The sequence below is a fragment of the Engystomops pustulosus genome, chromosome 1 (genome assembly GCF_040894005.1).
Source record: "Engystomops pustulosus chromosome 1, aEngPut4.maternal, whole genome shotgun sequence".
NCBI lineage: Eukaryota > Metazoa > Chordata > Amphibia > Anura > Leptodactylidae > Engystomops > Engystomops pustulosus.
Genome location: NC_092411.1, coordinates 161,037,325 through 161,050,201, shown reverse-complemented (window position 1 = coordinate 161,050,201; position 12,877 = coordinate 161,037,325). Strand labels below are relative to the sequence as shown.

The window sequence follows — 12,877 nt, the reverse complement described above, 5'->3', positions numbered from 1 at the left end:
AAACCCAGGTCTGGGGTAAGTCAGTCAGCGGCCACAAGTACCATATATTTCTATTTGCGGGTGATCTTATGTTTTGTCACAAACCCTCAAATATTTTTCCCGGTCAATATAAGAGCTGGACCGATTTGGGTGTTTAAGAAATTTCAAGGCAAACCTCTCAAAGACTGAAGCGGTAACTCACTAACAGAGTGGCAGAGGGCTCTCCTGTTGCAGTGCATCACAATCTGCTGGGTTTTAGACACCTTCAAATATCTGAGCAAATGGATTCTACGGTTTTTGAGGCACTTCTAAGGGAAGGGTCCCCTCCATACCGGTCTCTCTTTGCCATCTATGGAATTTTGCATGAATGTACAATTAAAAACTACCCCAGGGTTTATAACTGTGTGGGAATCTGACTTAAAATCTTTCCTTTTCTCCCTGAAGAACGTATGCTGGTCTTCACTCTTACACATAAATTACCCATGGCATGATATGCCCAAGAATAGGATTTCAAAATACTTTTTAGGTGTTATATGGTGCCAAAAGTCTTGCACAAAATGTACCTCTCCGTGCTGGATAGTTGCTGGTGCTGTAATGCACCCTCTGCCTACATGCTACACATTTGTTGGGAATTCCCTTCCCTGCGGCCTATGTGGGACTACATGTTGGAAATGAGATTGCCCTGCTTTCTCTCCTGCCTGGTCCTGTGGCGGAGGTAAAGAAGGGCCTCCTTAGGTACTTTTTGGCAGCTACTCGCTGAGTCATACTGAGACATTGGAAATCTGATTTGTTTTCCTTCAATCTCGGAAGGGGTATCTGATTTAGATCACATCAAGTCCATGGAAACAATGGTCGCCAAAGACCACAACAGATATGATTCCCTTCACAAAACCCGGTGTCTGTGGCTGACATATAAAGCCAGCCAGTCCATGCTTCAATCGCTTAGTGCTCCCCCTAATGTCCCTGTACACACTGGTCCTGGCAGTTGTCTAGAACAAACCATCCAAAATCACCTTCGTTTGCTTAGACACAGGGGTATATATAGTAAATTAGAACATTTTAACAGTTTTCCTGCACAAAAACCCTCCTGACCGCTGTAATGGAGATCAGGTGAAATGCTCTCTTCTTCCTGCTGTCCTGACATGTAAGAAACAGAACCTGCAACAATGTCATCAGGTCATGTAACAGCCACATATCCTGTGTATACAGCCTGTTCTACCAGGTTATTATGCCTGTGCTATGCATCTGGTAGCTGTGGGGCTGAGGGGTTGAGCTGCAGGGGAAGGTGGTGGGGGTATTATTAAGAAGAGGATGTGAACTGATTGTATGTAAGGGGGTAAACTAAAAAGATAGGGAGCAGATTTAGGAAATATGGTGGATAGGGAGCTGAGGGCATTTAGGGCTTTATTCATTATAAGGGGTTAAGAGCTAATGAGTGGTGGGGGTGCTCAAGTGTAGCAGAGCTGTGTGCGCACATGCCTGTGTATGTAGGTAGCAGAGCTATTGCAGAGATGTATGTGTGACCAAAAGTATATTTAATTGGTGTCAAATATATTTTTGCTTTTTATAGTGTCCAACTCTGAGCTTTAATCTTATAAGGTGAACCTTACAGTCTGAAAGATACAGTGTCGTTAAGGGGAGAATGCTGCTCTTTTTAATTGGGCATGGTTAACAGAGAAAGCTTTCAATCTCAGTATAAATAAGCTGCTGACAAAAGAATCTTAAAATTACTCCTATTAACAAGACATGTATTTTTGACAAAGATGATGGTGAAAATCTGATGTACACATTTGACTTTATCCTGATCATCTACAAAAATTCTCTAAAGACAAATTTGGTTGGCGTGATAGAAATGCTTATATTCACTCAAAAAATGGAGAGTGGCGTGGCCTAGCTATGGCGGTGACTAGACGTGCTTTGTGCTAGCTCCTGCTTCATCCCAGACAAAAGCTGTGATTCATTGCGATCCAACAACCGATTTTATATCACAATGGGACCTAAGAAGCGTGTGGACCCTAAGGCTCCCTGCACTCCCTTAACCAGGACGGCTACCAAGGGAATCGGCAAGTTTCTTACCCAGGTGACTGCAGCACGAAGTCCTGGCGTGGCGGCCGGGCCTTCTCCATCTGAGTCTCCGCAATCGCCGAAGCCACGTACTGGACACACGGAGACACGGAATTCAGCTGCCGGCAGCGGAGGGGAGAGGATCGGAGCCATGGCCCAGACCCGACATCATGCTCCAGTGAGTGCGGGAGAATCCGCGCCGAAAGTGCCATCCAAGATGGCGCCGGGCTCAGGCCCGGGCGGCAAACTCCAGAGGATTGAGGAACGGAGCCGGACACAGCAGCCGCAGCAGGAGCCGGACGGCTCAGAGGAGCCGATCGCTGACTCGGAGGGGGAGGTGAGGAATGCGACGGACAAACGATCCCCCAGCAACAACATCTCAGGCGGTGGGGTCTTGGTGCAGGGGAAAGGCCCAGGCAGGCTGACACACACAAGGCCAAGCCTAAGCTCTAGCACCATAGTGCAGCAGGGAGTTGTGCCGCAGCAGCCAGAGCAGGAACACCTGACCCCAGCAGCGGCAGCCGGCACCATAGTGCAGCGGATGGCTGAGTCTCAGCATGCCACACAGAGACAGCCATCCCAGACTGCACTTGAGAAGGTGAAGATAGGGGAGGCCCTAGATGCAGGGGGTCATTCTGGGGACCGGATAATGGCTCCATTAGACTGTCCTAACTCTCCAACTATGGGAGCATAGTCAAATCTCCTCCTTATATTGTGAGCCTGGGGCTTACTCACTTAGAGAAGCCCAAATCCTGAGAGAGCCTCATTTAACCCAGCCTGAGCATACTACCCAAGACTCCCTGGGGAATACTACACCCAGAGGACAGACCCTTCATTGTGGGACATCTGGTATAGCTATACCATCAACATCCAAGCAGTTGACAGAGGCACATGAAAACGTGCGTTCTCCGGCTCTATGGTCCTCACAGGAGGAAGAGTGGCCTTCTACACCGACCCGGGGTTCACCATAGGACTTACACATTTCTGTTTCCATACCACCCAGTGGACCGCAAGATTTGGAGGGTCCAAATCTCTATATGTCCCCGTACTCGGAGAGATCTTCCATCTCGCCTCAACGATCACAAATGATGTTGCCACAGGAGTACTCCTCAACTATGCTGACACAAGAATTGGGAGCCCTAGCGGAATTACGAGCTCTCCGAACACATCTTCGATCTATCCCTACTAGGGAGGACATGGAAAGTTACATGGTCAGATTGAAACAGTCATATGCTGCAGAATTAGCGGTGGTGCGAGAAGATGTTCAAAGAGTGACCGCCAATCCCTTCTATCCCTGTGATGTGGGAAGCACATAAAGCGGTTTTCCGCGGTCATTGTATAGAACAGGGAGCTAGACTAAAAAGAAATAGGGCCCATCTAGAAAAGGAATTAAGAAAAGAGATCGCCAAACAGGAAGCAGCTTTGTTAGCTAAACCAACTAGGAGGAGACTCCAACAGTTAATTGAGGTTAGGGAGCAGTTGCGAGAGGTCCAGACCCAAGCGGTAGAGAAATTGTTGGTGTTCACTAGGCAAAGATATTATGAGCAAGCAAACAAACACCATTCTCTTCTGGCAAAACAACTGAGGGAGAAGAGGGAACACCAAACCCCCCATATTATACGGGATTCTGGGGGGAATTTGCTACATGACCCGAGAGCGATCGCCTCTCGCTTCCAAGAATTCTACGCAAAATTGTATTCCCTGCCAAATACCCTGCCCCTGGACGAGACCCTTAGGAAAAAGTCACTAGTAGATTTTTTGAATTCTTGCTCAATGCCTGGAATCCCCTCGGAGGCTATAGAGACACTCAGCTCAGAGTTCACATCGGAAGAGATTGAGGAGGTAATTAAGGGAATGCCTAATGGAAAATCCCCAGGTCCAGATGGACTCACGTATCTTTACTATCAGACCTTCTCCCCTGTGTTGTTGCCACGCATGACGAAGGTGTTTAATGTGTTCCTACAAGGTGCACCTATGCCTACAACCTTTACTCATTCCTACATTACTCTTATCCCCAAACCCGGGAAAGATGCAACAGATTGTGCCAATTATAGGCCGATTGCACTACTGAACGCAGATTTAAAAATTTTTACAAAACTGTTGGCCAATCGTCTGATACAGTGGATCCCCCAAGTAATCCATAAAGATCAGGTAGGCTTTGTACCAGGACGGCAGGGTGGTGACAACACGAGGAGAACAATTGATCTTATAGATGTAGCCAATAAACAAAAGGACCAAGCTCTGATCCTTAGTTTAGACGCTGAGAAGGCGTTTGACCGCTTTAGCTGGCCCTTTATGTTTCAAGTACTTGAACACGTGAGAATAAGGGGTCCCTTCCTACAGGCCTTGAGGGGACTATATTCAAACCCCACAGCTGAAATTAAGCTCCCACATGCGTCCTCCCCACCTCTGCGGATAAGGAACGGTACCCGCCGGGGTTGTCCACTTTCTCCTCTCCTGTTCATACTTTGTATTGAGCCCTTGGCCTCCATCATCCGACAAGACCCTAATATTCATGGTATTATGGTCAGAGACAAGGAATTTAAACTGTCTTTATTTGCGGATGATATCCTACTTACTATAACCCAACCTCTAATCTCTTTACCCAACTTACAGGCACGGCTGCAGCAGTATGGCCGTCTTTCTGGTTATAAAGTAAATACTTCAAAAACGGAGGCCTTGCCTCTTAACCTTGACCAACCCCTGGTAGACCAACTGAAAACCGCGTTTAGATATAACTGGAAAGCAGATGCTATTAAGTATTTGGGGATACTATTGACCCCCTCTTACAATACGCTTTATGCGCAGAACTTCCCCGGTAGTTTCCGGGAAATAAAGAGACTGCTCGACAATTGGAATAGCCTCCCCCTCTCCCTTTTTGGTAGGATAGCGGCGGTCAAAATGACCATCCTGCCCAAACTGCTTTACCTCTTTGAAACCCTACCGGTCCCTGTCCCGCTGGGCGTTTTGAGGGCTCTGCAGGCATCAATAGTGCACTTTATCTGGGCAAAAAAGAGACACAGAATCTCCAAGAATGTCCTAGTCGCCCATAAGTCGAAGGGTGGCCTATCGGTACCGGATATCACCAGATACTACTGGGCAACACATCTGCGGCGCATTCCAGCATGGTCCACTTTGCTGGCATTCTCCAAATGGATGGAGATAGAGAAATTGTGGTTGGCCCCTTTTCATCCTAACTCTTACCTCTGGCCTAAAGAGACGCCTGCGTTACCTGACTCCCAATTAGGCCCCATCTCCTTCACGATTAAACTGTGGAGAGCTTGTCTGGCCAGGTTCCCATTGCTCTCTAAATGCTCCCCCATGCAATCTTTCTTACACACCCCCCTTATGCAACGGCCAGGGGTTGGACAGGAAACTAAACCCTGGCACGAGAAGGGATTGTTTAGGTTTGCTGTTATTGTGGACTATCGAGACAGGAAGATTTTGCCTTTCGCGGCATTACAAGATAAATTCCATCTCCCGCATACGGCAAATTTTCATTACATACGAATTAGGCACCTTCTACAGGATTTGAACAGTACTGAGACGGTTTCGGCACCCACTACATTTGAACACATCTGCAAAACCGCCACCCACACTTCAGGTCTTATATCCGACATTTACATGGTCCTACTACACCCGAACTCAGATGAACCTATTGCACACCCATACATGGCCAAATGGGAGAGCATAGTGGGGAGCCCAATATCTCAGGACACATGGCAACTGATCTGGAATAGAGCGGCTAAGACCTCCTTGTGTGCTACACATAAGGAGAATCAGTACAAATTAATGTTGCAGTGGTATCACACCCCATCCGTGCTACACAGGCTCTTCCCGGATACACCGGACACATGCTGGCGATGTGGCTCGTCTGGGGGTTCTCTTCAACACATCTTTTGGACGTGCCCATTGGTACAGCCCTTTTGGCAGGAGGTTAAGTCTCTCCTCCGGGAGGTCGTAGCAGTGGACATTCCACTCTCCCCACTGTACTACCTGCTGAACGTTTCTCCCCAGCCCATGGCTAAGACGGCTACGAAATTGAGTCTGCACATACTTACAGCCGCAAGGTGCTTGATAGCGCAATTCTGGAAAAGACAGGCCCCCCCCCTCCCGAATGGACCTCCTCTCTAGGGTAAGGGAAACGCGTAGTATGGAGTATCTGACTGCCTCTTTGAATAATCGTATCCCATTATTCGACAAAACCTGGGAACGGTGGGACCGCTACTGGATAGAGGAGCGAGCAGGAGGAGAAGAGTGATGTGGTCTTCCCTTTTTGTTTTTACCCAATTGTTAACTGTTGTCATTGTGAGTTTGTATGACTGTCTTTTGTTGATACATCCCCCCCCCAACCCGCCTCAACCGATTAGGCGTAAGGCTGATGCCATATTTGGCAAGTGTGTAAATACAAGGAAACACTGCATGGTCAGGCCTAGTGTCCTGATACACAAATAGAGGATATAGGCTGTTAATATCTTTTGGAACAAAACTTGTCTTTCGGTTGTACTGTTGTTGGAAAAACTTTATTGTAAAATATGTACATGTCAGCTTTTCTGTTAAATTTCTTTGAAAAACGATAATAAAAATACAATTATATAAAAAAAAAAAAAAAAAGAGTGACCGCCAGAGTCTCCACTGTGGAAGACAATACCTCTACCCTTATCAACCGTGTGGACGCTCACGAGAATATGTTAGCTACGCACACCTTCCAGCTTCAATTTCTGGCAGATCAATTGGATGACACAGAGAATAGAGGCCGCCGCAATAATATTAGAGTCCGGGGTCTGCCTGAAACGGTGGATAACTCTAATCTACATACTACCTTACAACAAATCTTTAATTCTCTGCTGGAGGTTCCGGCTGACAAACGCCTAGAATTGGACAGAGCACATCGCTCCTTACAAGCTAAACCTGCTGCACAGGATCCACCGTGAGACGTCATTTGTAGGGTCCATAAATACCAAGTTAAGGACGCTATTATGCTCAAAGCTAGAGAAGCTGGAGAAGTTGTTTTTCAAGGCACACGTTTACAATTGCTCCCAGATTTATCCCGGCTTACGTTACTCAAGCGCAAAGCGCTTAAACCATTCCTGGAGGAATTGAGGAAAAGAAATATCCCATACTCATAGGGATTCCCATTTAACCTTCATATCCACCATGCAGATAGAAGATATACCCTGCAACATCCGGTGGACGTCCCGGGTTTATCTGCTGCCTTGGGTTTCCCGGCTCCTGCTATCACCGAATGGCCAAGGCTTCCTATTCCGGAGGGTCTGGGAGGCAGTGCCCCACCACTCCCACTTCCGGCGAGGCCGCCACAGAGGGGTGGTCGAAGAGGTCAAAGAGGAAGGGCAGCTCCTCTGCATCAGGCTCCGCAGCCGCCAAGAAATCCTCGCCCTCCAGAAAACCAGTAACTGGAATTGTCATTGGTTGATTGTTGTTTTTCCTCTATAATGACAATGTTCTTTATCTAACCTGTTATTAGAATGGCAGTGGGAAGATTAGTGATAATTTTTCCTATATACCTCAAATGCCATGCCAGGGTCATAGGAAGATTAACCAGTCTGTCCATTTCAGTAGAGTTATGTTATTGCTCCTTTTCAATGGGTTCAAAAGTTTATTTGTGTTGGATACGCTCTCATTTTATGCATAATCTTGTTTATTCAGCTGCAGCTATTTAAAGGGGTACACAGGTTCCGTGATTCTCCTCCCTAGCTAGACACTTCCCCCTGGGGTCTGCGTGTATAGCGAGTTACACACGCGTAGTTACATTGTGCCCCAATTTGGTTTGGGATAACTGATTACTTATAACCTGTTTTGTTTTGTACTTCCCCTTCCTCCCGTGTACAGTGTTGTGTCTTTGAGTGATTGTTGAGTGATTGTTGTCTTTTTGTTCTGATTTTCCTACTTACTCTTTCCCTCACTATCTCCCTTTAATTCCCTCTTGATCTCGGGGAAGTCCCTTACCCAGGGACGTACAAAGTCATCATGAACAATTGGAGGTTGTCCTTCTGCTCCTTTAACGTTAAGGGGTTTAATGCACAGGCAAAAAGAGACCAAATCTTGTATCGCCTCAACAAACAAAAAATATTAATAGCACTATTCCAGGAAACACATTTTACAGCCAGGGCTGTGCCCGCTTGCCCAACGAATTTATACTCTAAATGGTATCACTGCCCGCATCCCGAGCGGAAAGCAGGAGGGGTATCGATGGCATTTCATAAGTCTCTTCAATTTGTTAGTAGACTCGAAATATGATCCAGAAGGTAGATTTATGTTTCTAAAAATCAATATACGAGGCTTTGTCTTCACTATCGCTAATGCATATTTCCCCAACTCTAATCAGGTATCCTTTGGGGTGACCTTGCTTCGTCAGCTGGCGGAATTTGCAGATGGCTCAGAAATAATCCTAGGAGGGGACTTTAATATGGTGATGGACGTGGACATGGACACTACTGCGGGTAGGTCGGCTGTCTCCTTTGCCAAAAGACGCAGATTAAAAGCTGAGCTGCGTGCACTTCGTCTGGTAGACAAGTGGCGTACATTACACCCATCCACTAGAGAATACAGCTATCACTCTCTAGCACAAAACACTTATCATAGACTTGACCATATCTACCTATCTCATAAACTACTCAACATGCTCCCCAGATGCTCTATAGATACCTTTTTATGGTCAGACCATGCCCCGGTTTATGGCTCTTTAGAAGGGTCACCACACCAGGTCCGAAAAAGCGCATGGCGTCTCAATGATCATCTGTTGGATGATGCTTTGTGTGCAGAAGAGGTTAAGTCAGCGATACGGAACGCGATAGAGGAATCCGCTTCGAATACCACTCCTCCCATACTTGTGTGGGAAGCAACTAAACAAACTACGATCCATTTTTATGTCACATGGGTCCAGATTGAAGAGAGTGAGAGCTCATAAACTTAAAACAACACTGAGTGCTCTGGAGGATAAGGAATGTATCAACAAATCCACTCCCTCAGAGACCTTAAAGGCTGAAATATCCCTACTACGACAAGAAATTCTTTCCATTCTAGATCAGAAATATAGATGTGCTAGGGAACGTATGCACAGAGGCTTTTTCGAATATGGGGATAAATGTGGAGCCTGGTTAGCGAGAGCAATACACCCCAACCACACATATCTTCTCCATAAACTCCCCGACTAAAGGCTTAGTACACAAGGAATATCAGATACTAGATGAGTTTTCTAATTACTACTCTGCCCTATACAACATAGCAGATCATGGGCCTGGTCCCACCTCTTCTCTCCCAAACTCATCACTGATAGAGGAGTATTTGGAAACTAACTCTCTTCCAAAGCTCTCAGCGGAAGAAGCTGAGACTCTGGAAAATAACTTTTCGGAAGAAGAGGTGGCACTGGTCATTAAAAATCTTAAAATGGGGAAAAGCCCGGGTCCAGATGGCTTTACAGCCAGATTTTACAAATCATGCAAAGCAGAGTTACTCCCCCTGCTAACCAAGGCCTTTAACTCGATATCCGGGGAATGCCCCTTCCCAGATCAGGCTTTACAGGCACATATTACTGTCATTCCTAAGCCAGGAAGAGACCAAACACATTGTGGTAACTTTAGGCCAATTTCTCTACTAAATGTGGACACTAAAATATAATTAAAATCACTGGCCTTGCGACTTCAACCGTATATTGCCTCCCTGATACATCAAGAGCAGGTTGGTTTCGTCCCAGGGAGGGAGGCCAGGGATAACACCATTAAGACAATAGCTTTAATCGAAAGGGCGAAAATAGCCGGCACCCCCATGTGCTTACTCTCCATAGATGCAGAAAAAGCATTTGATCGGGTCCATTGGGGGTTCCTTGAAAATACTCTACGCTCCATTGGTTTGGGAACGCAAACGAGGGAGAAAATATTGGCTCTGTACCATAGGTCCTCTGCAAGAGTTAAAGTGAATGGGTCACTGTCCCTACCGTTTTCGATCTCAAATGGGACAAGACAGGGCTGCCCCTTGTCACCCTTTCAGTATATACTTGTTATGGAATCTCTGGCCATAGCGCTGAGGAATAATCCGGACATCAAGGGGCTCCAGGTCGGACAGACACAGCACAAGATGTCTCTTTTTGCGGACGACTTGTTACTGTATGTGACCAATCCCCAAATCTCTCTCCCATCAATATTGATGGAATTTGAGACATTTGGCAGACTGAGTAGCTTCAAAGTCAATTTACAGAAATCAGAATTGCTAAACATATCTCTTTCATAGACAGAGCGTCTGGCGTCGAACTTCCCCTTTAGATGGGCCAGCACCTCAATTAAATATCTAGGGGTGCAAATCTCTGCAGATCCATGCTGCTTATACTCCCTCAATTATGAACCATTACTGAAATCAGTCATCGCTGACTTAACTAAATGGAAGGGATTGACTCTTTCATGGTTCGGGAGGATTAATGTCCTAAAAACGGATATTCTCCCCCAACTACTATATTTGTTTCAAACGGTACCCATGGACATACCGCGTGCCTTCTTTGTGACTCTCCACAAAATATCTCGTCAATTCATATGGCGAGATTCTACACCTTGCCTATGAAGGAGCCTCTTGATGAGACGTAAGCTTTCGGGGGGGGGGGGGGGCTACCGGACTTTGTTACTTACCATAGAGCAGCAGTGGGTGCATGTATACTAGATCTTTTTCATCATCAAAAAGACAGAATTTGGGTTCGGTCAGAACTAGAGCTCTCATCTCCTCATGTCCTGGGCTTCTTATGGCTTCCCCAATCTGTCCCGCTTTCTTTCATGTTAAAAAGATTGTTACGAATCTGGAGGAAGTTTGCGCTCGCACAGGGAATAATCACAGTCCCCGGCCCTACGACTCCCCTCCTGGGAAATCCCCAGTTTAAACCAGGGATCCAAGCTAGCTCGTTTCTGGGTTTGGGCCAGGATACCTTACCTAGAATTAAAGATGTAGTGTCTGAAGATGGCATCCGCCCATTGGTTGACATAGGCGCGGGAAATCACCCAGGCCGTTGGCTTCAATATCTCCAATTGAAAAATTTCGTCTCCACACTTGCACCAACCCCTGCATTAACATCTACTCTCACAACATTTGAGGAACTCTGTCTTACCAAAGTTCCTCTTACACATACCATTTCACTGCTATATGGTGTCTTCCTGGCAAAGGAGACTGGAGACGCAAGACCGTATTATGCTAGGGCATGGGAAACAGCCATTGGTAAGGAACTATCAATGGAACAGTGGGACACAGTGTACACATTAACGCATACCCTGTCCTCATCATGCAGACTGCAAGAGCTTAACTTTAAAATCCTTTCAGGCTGGTACCGTACACCGGTCAGATTAAAACAAATCTATCCTCAAGTTTCAGATCTCTGTTGGCGGTGTGAAAGCCAAACAGGCACAATGTTACACATACGGTGGAGCTGCCCTCTAATTGCACCTCTCTGGAGTGATATCAACCGCTTATACAATGCTTTAACTAAATCTCACCTGACTTTTGCTCCGGAACAGGCCTAGCTTTCTGCACTCCCTGGCCCCATCTCAAAAAATAAAAAGGGCCTGCTGAGGCACTTCTTGGTTGCTACACGCCAGATTATTCCCAGACATTGGAGATCGACCATGTCTCCTACAAGAGCTGACTGGGTGGCTTCTATGGCTCACATCCAGAGGATGGAAGAGCTCAAGGCTATAGATGAGGACAGGGTAACAGTGTTCCACTCTACTTGGTCGGCTTGGATGTCCTTTAAAGATTCACCTACTATATCCACTTGGGTATCGTCTGGAGTGGTTTCCTAAATTTGTGTACACATGCTATCTTCTAGACACTGCCTCTTACCGGCACTTAATTTGTTCCCGATGTAATACATAATCCATTTCCTTTTGTCTCTTTTTGTTGTATGTAGGTGTGTGTGGATGTAGACGTCTTTGTCTTTGTCTAATGTAATACCAATTGGGCTCATTATATTGTCACCTTGACTCTGATCCGCTTGATGCTAACCACTTATCTCAACTAATGCAACCTCATACCCTACAGAGCACATAGCTCAGAGATTTAAGTTGCTTTATCATTCTATCATATAATTCATGTGACAAAATGTTCTGTTACTGTACTTTGACATGCCTAAGTAAGGAATTGTATAACTTGTTTTGTACTCTTTTCAATAAATGTTTATTGACCATAAAAAATGAATGGAGAAAACATTATAACCATTAAACATATAAACATTGAAAAATGTATACTTGCCTGATCTCCTTCCACAACTTCCCCTTTTTGATTTTTAAGAACCATAACAAGCTGGGCCTGAAATGTTATAATGAGTACTGGACCTTGTTCCATCATCTTTCCCATTGCGAGCTAGGACAAAAAAAATAAATACTTAAATATAATGTCAATGCAGTCTTTTTATGGCTTTTGATGTCTGTGTAACAAAATTATTTCATTCTATGCACTAAAATGGCTTCAAAATAGTCAGAATTCTTAAAAAAAGCTTCATTTATGGCGATTCCTTTGACCATCCCGGCACTCACTTCTTTCTTTGCTGTGGATTCTTTTATTCAATAGTACATAGCATATACAGAACGCATTTCGGTTTACATCCAAGCCTTTGTCAACTACTAAATGTGCTGCTAAGACAAACATAATATATACAATTTGAGTATGTCCCCTACTGTTGACGTCACACTTGTTGGTAAATCCAGATTGAGGGGTGAGACCATCAGGAGGCGGAGTATGATAAATCAATTACTTCCTTTGACCATCAATCTGTGGTTTGAATGACGAACACAAACTGTCAGGCAACACTAGAACTGCAATTTTAGGTGAAGAATGCAAAACT

At 45.5% G+C, this 12,877-nt stretch overlaps 1 protein-coding gene and 1 long non-coding RNA gene across 3 annotated transcripts in view; one reads left to right on the top strand and one right to left on the bottom strand.

The window, feature by feature from the left end:
- Positions 1 to 8,511, top strand: part of LOC140065903 (uncharacterized) — a 40,689-nt gene extending 32,178 nt beyond the window's left edge. The window contains exon 3 of the long non-coding RNA XR_011848077.1: positions 8,390 to 8,511. This is a non-coding gene — a long non-coding RNA (uncharacterized lncRNA). The remainder of the gene's footprint in view (positions 1 to 8,389) is intronic.
- Positions 1 to 12,877, bottom strand: part of TIMM44 (translocase of inner mitochondrial membrane 44) — a 68,332-nt gene that overhangs the window by 6,300 nt on the left and 49,155 nt on the right. For both annotated transcript variants that reach the window (XM_072113453.1, XM_072113457.1), the window contains exon 12: positions 12,286 to 12,396. In XM_072113453.1, coding sequence (XP_071969554.1) covers positions 12,286 to 12,396 — 111 coding nt within the window. Of the gene's footprint in view, positions 1 to 12,285; positions 12,397 to 12,877 lie in introns of those variants that run through there.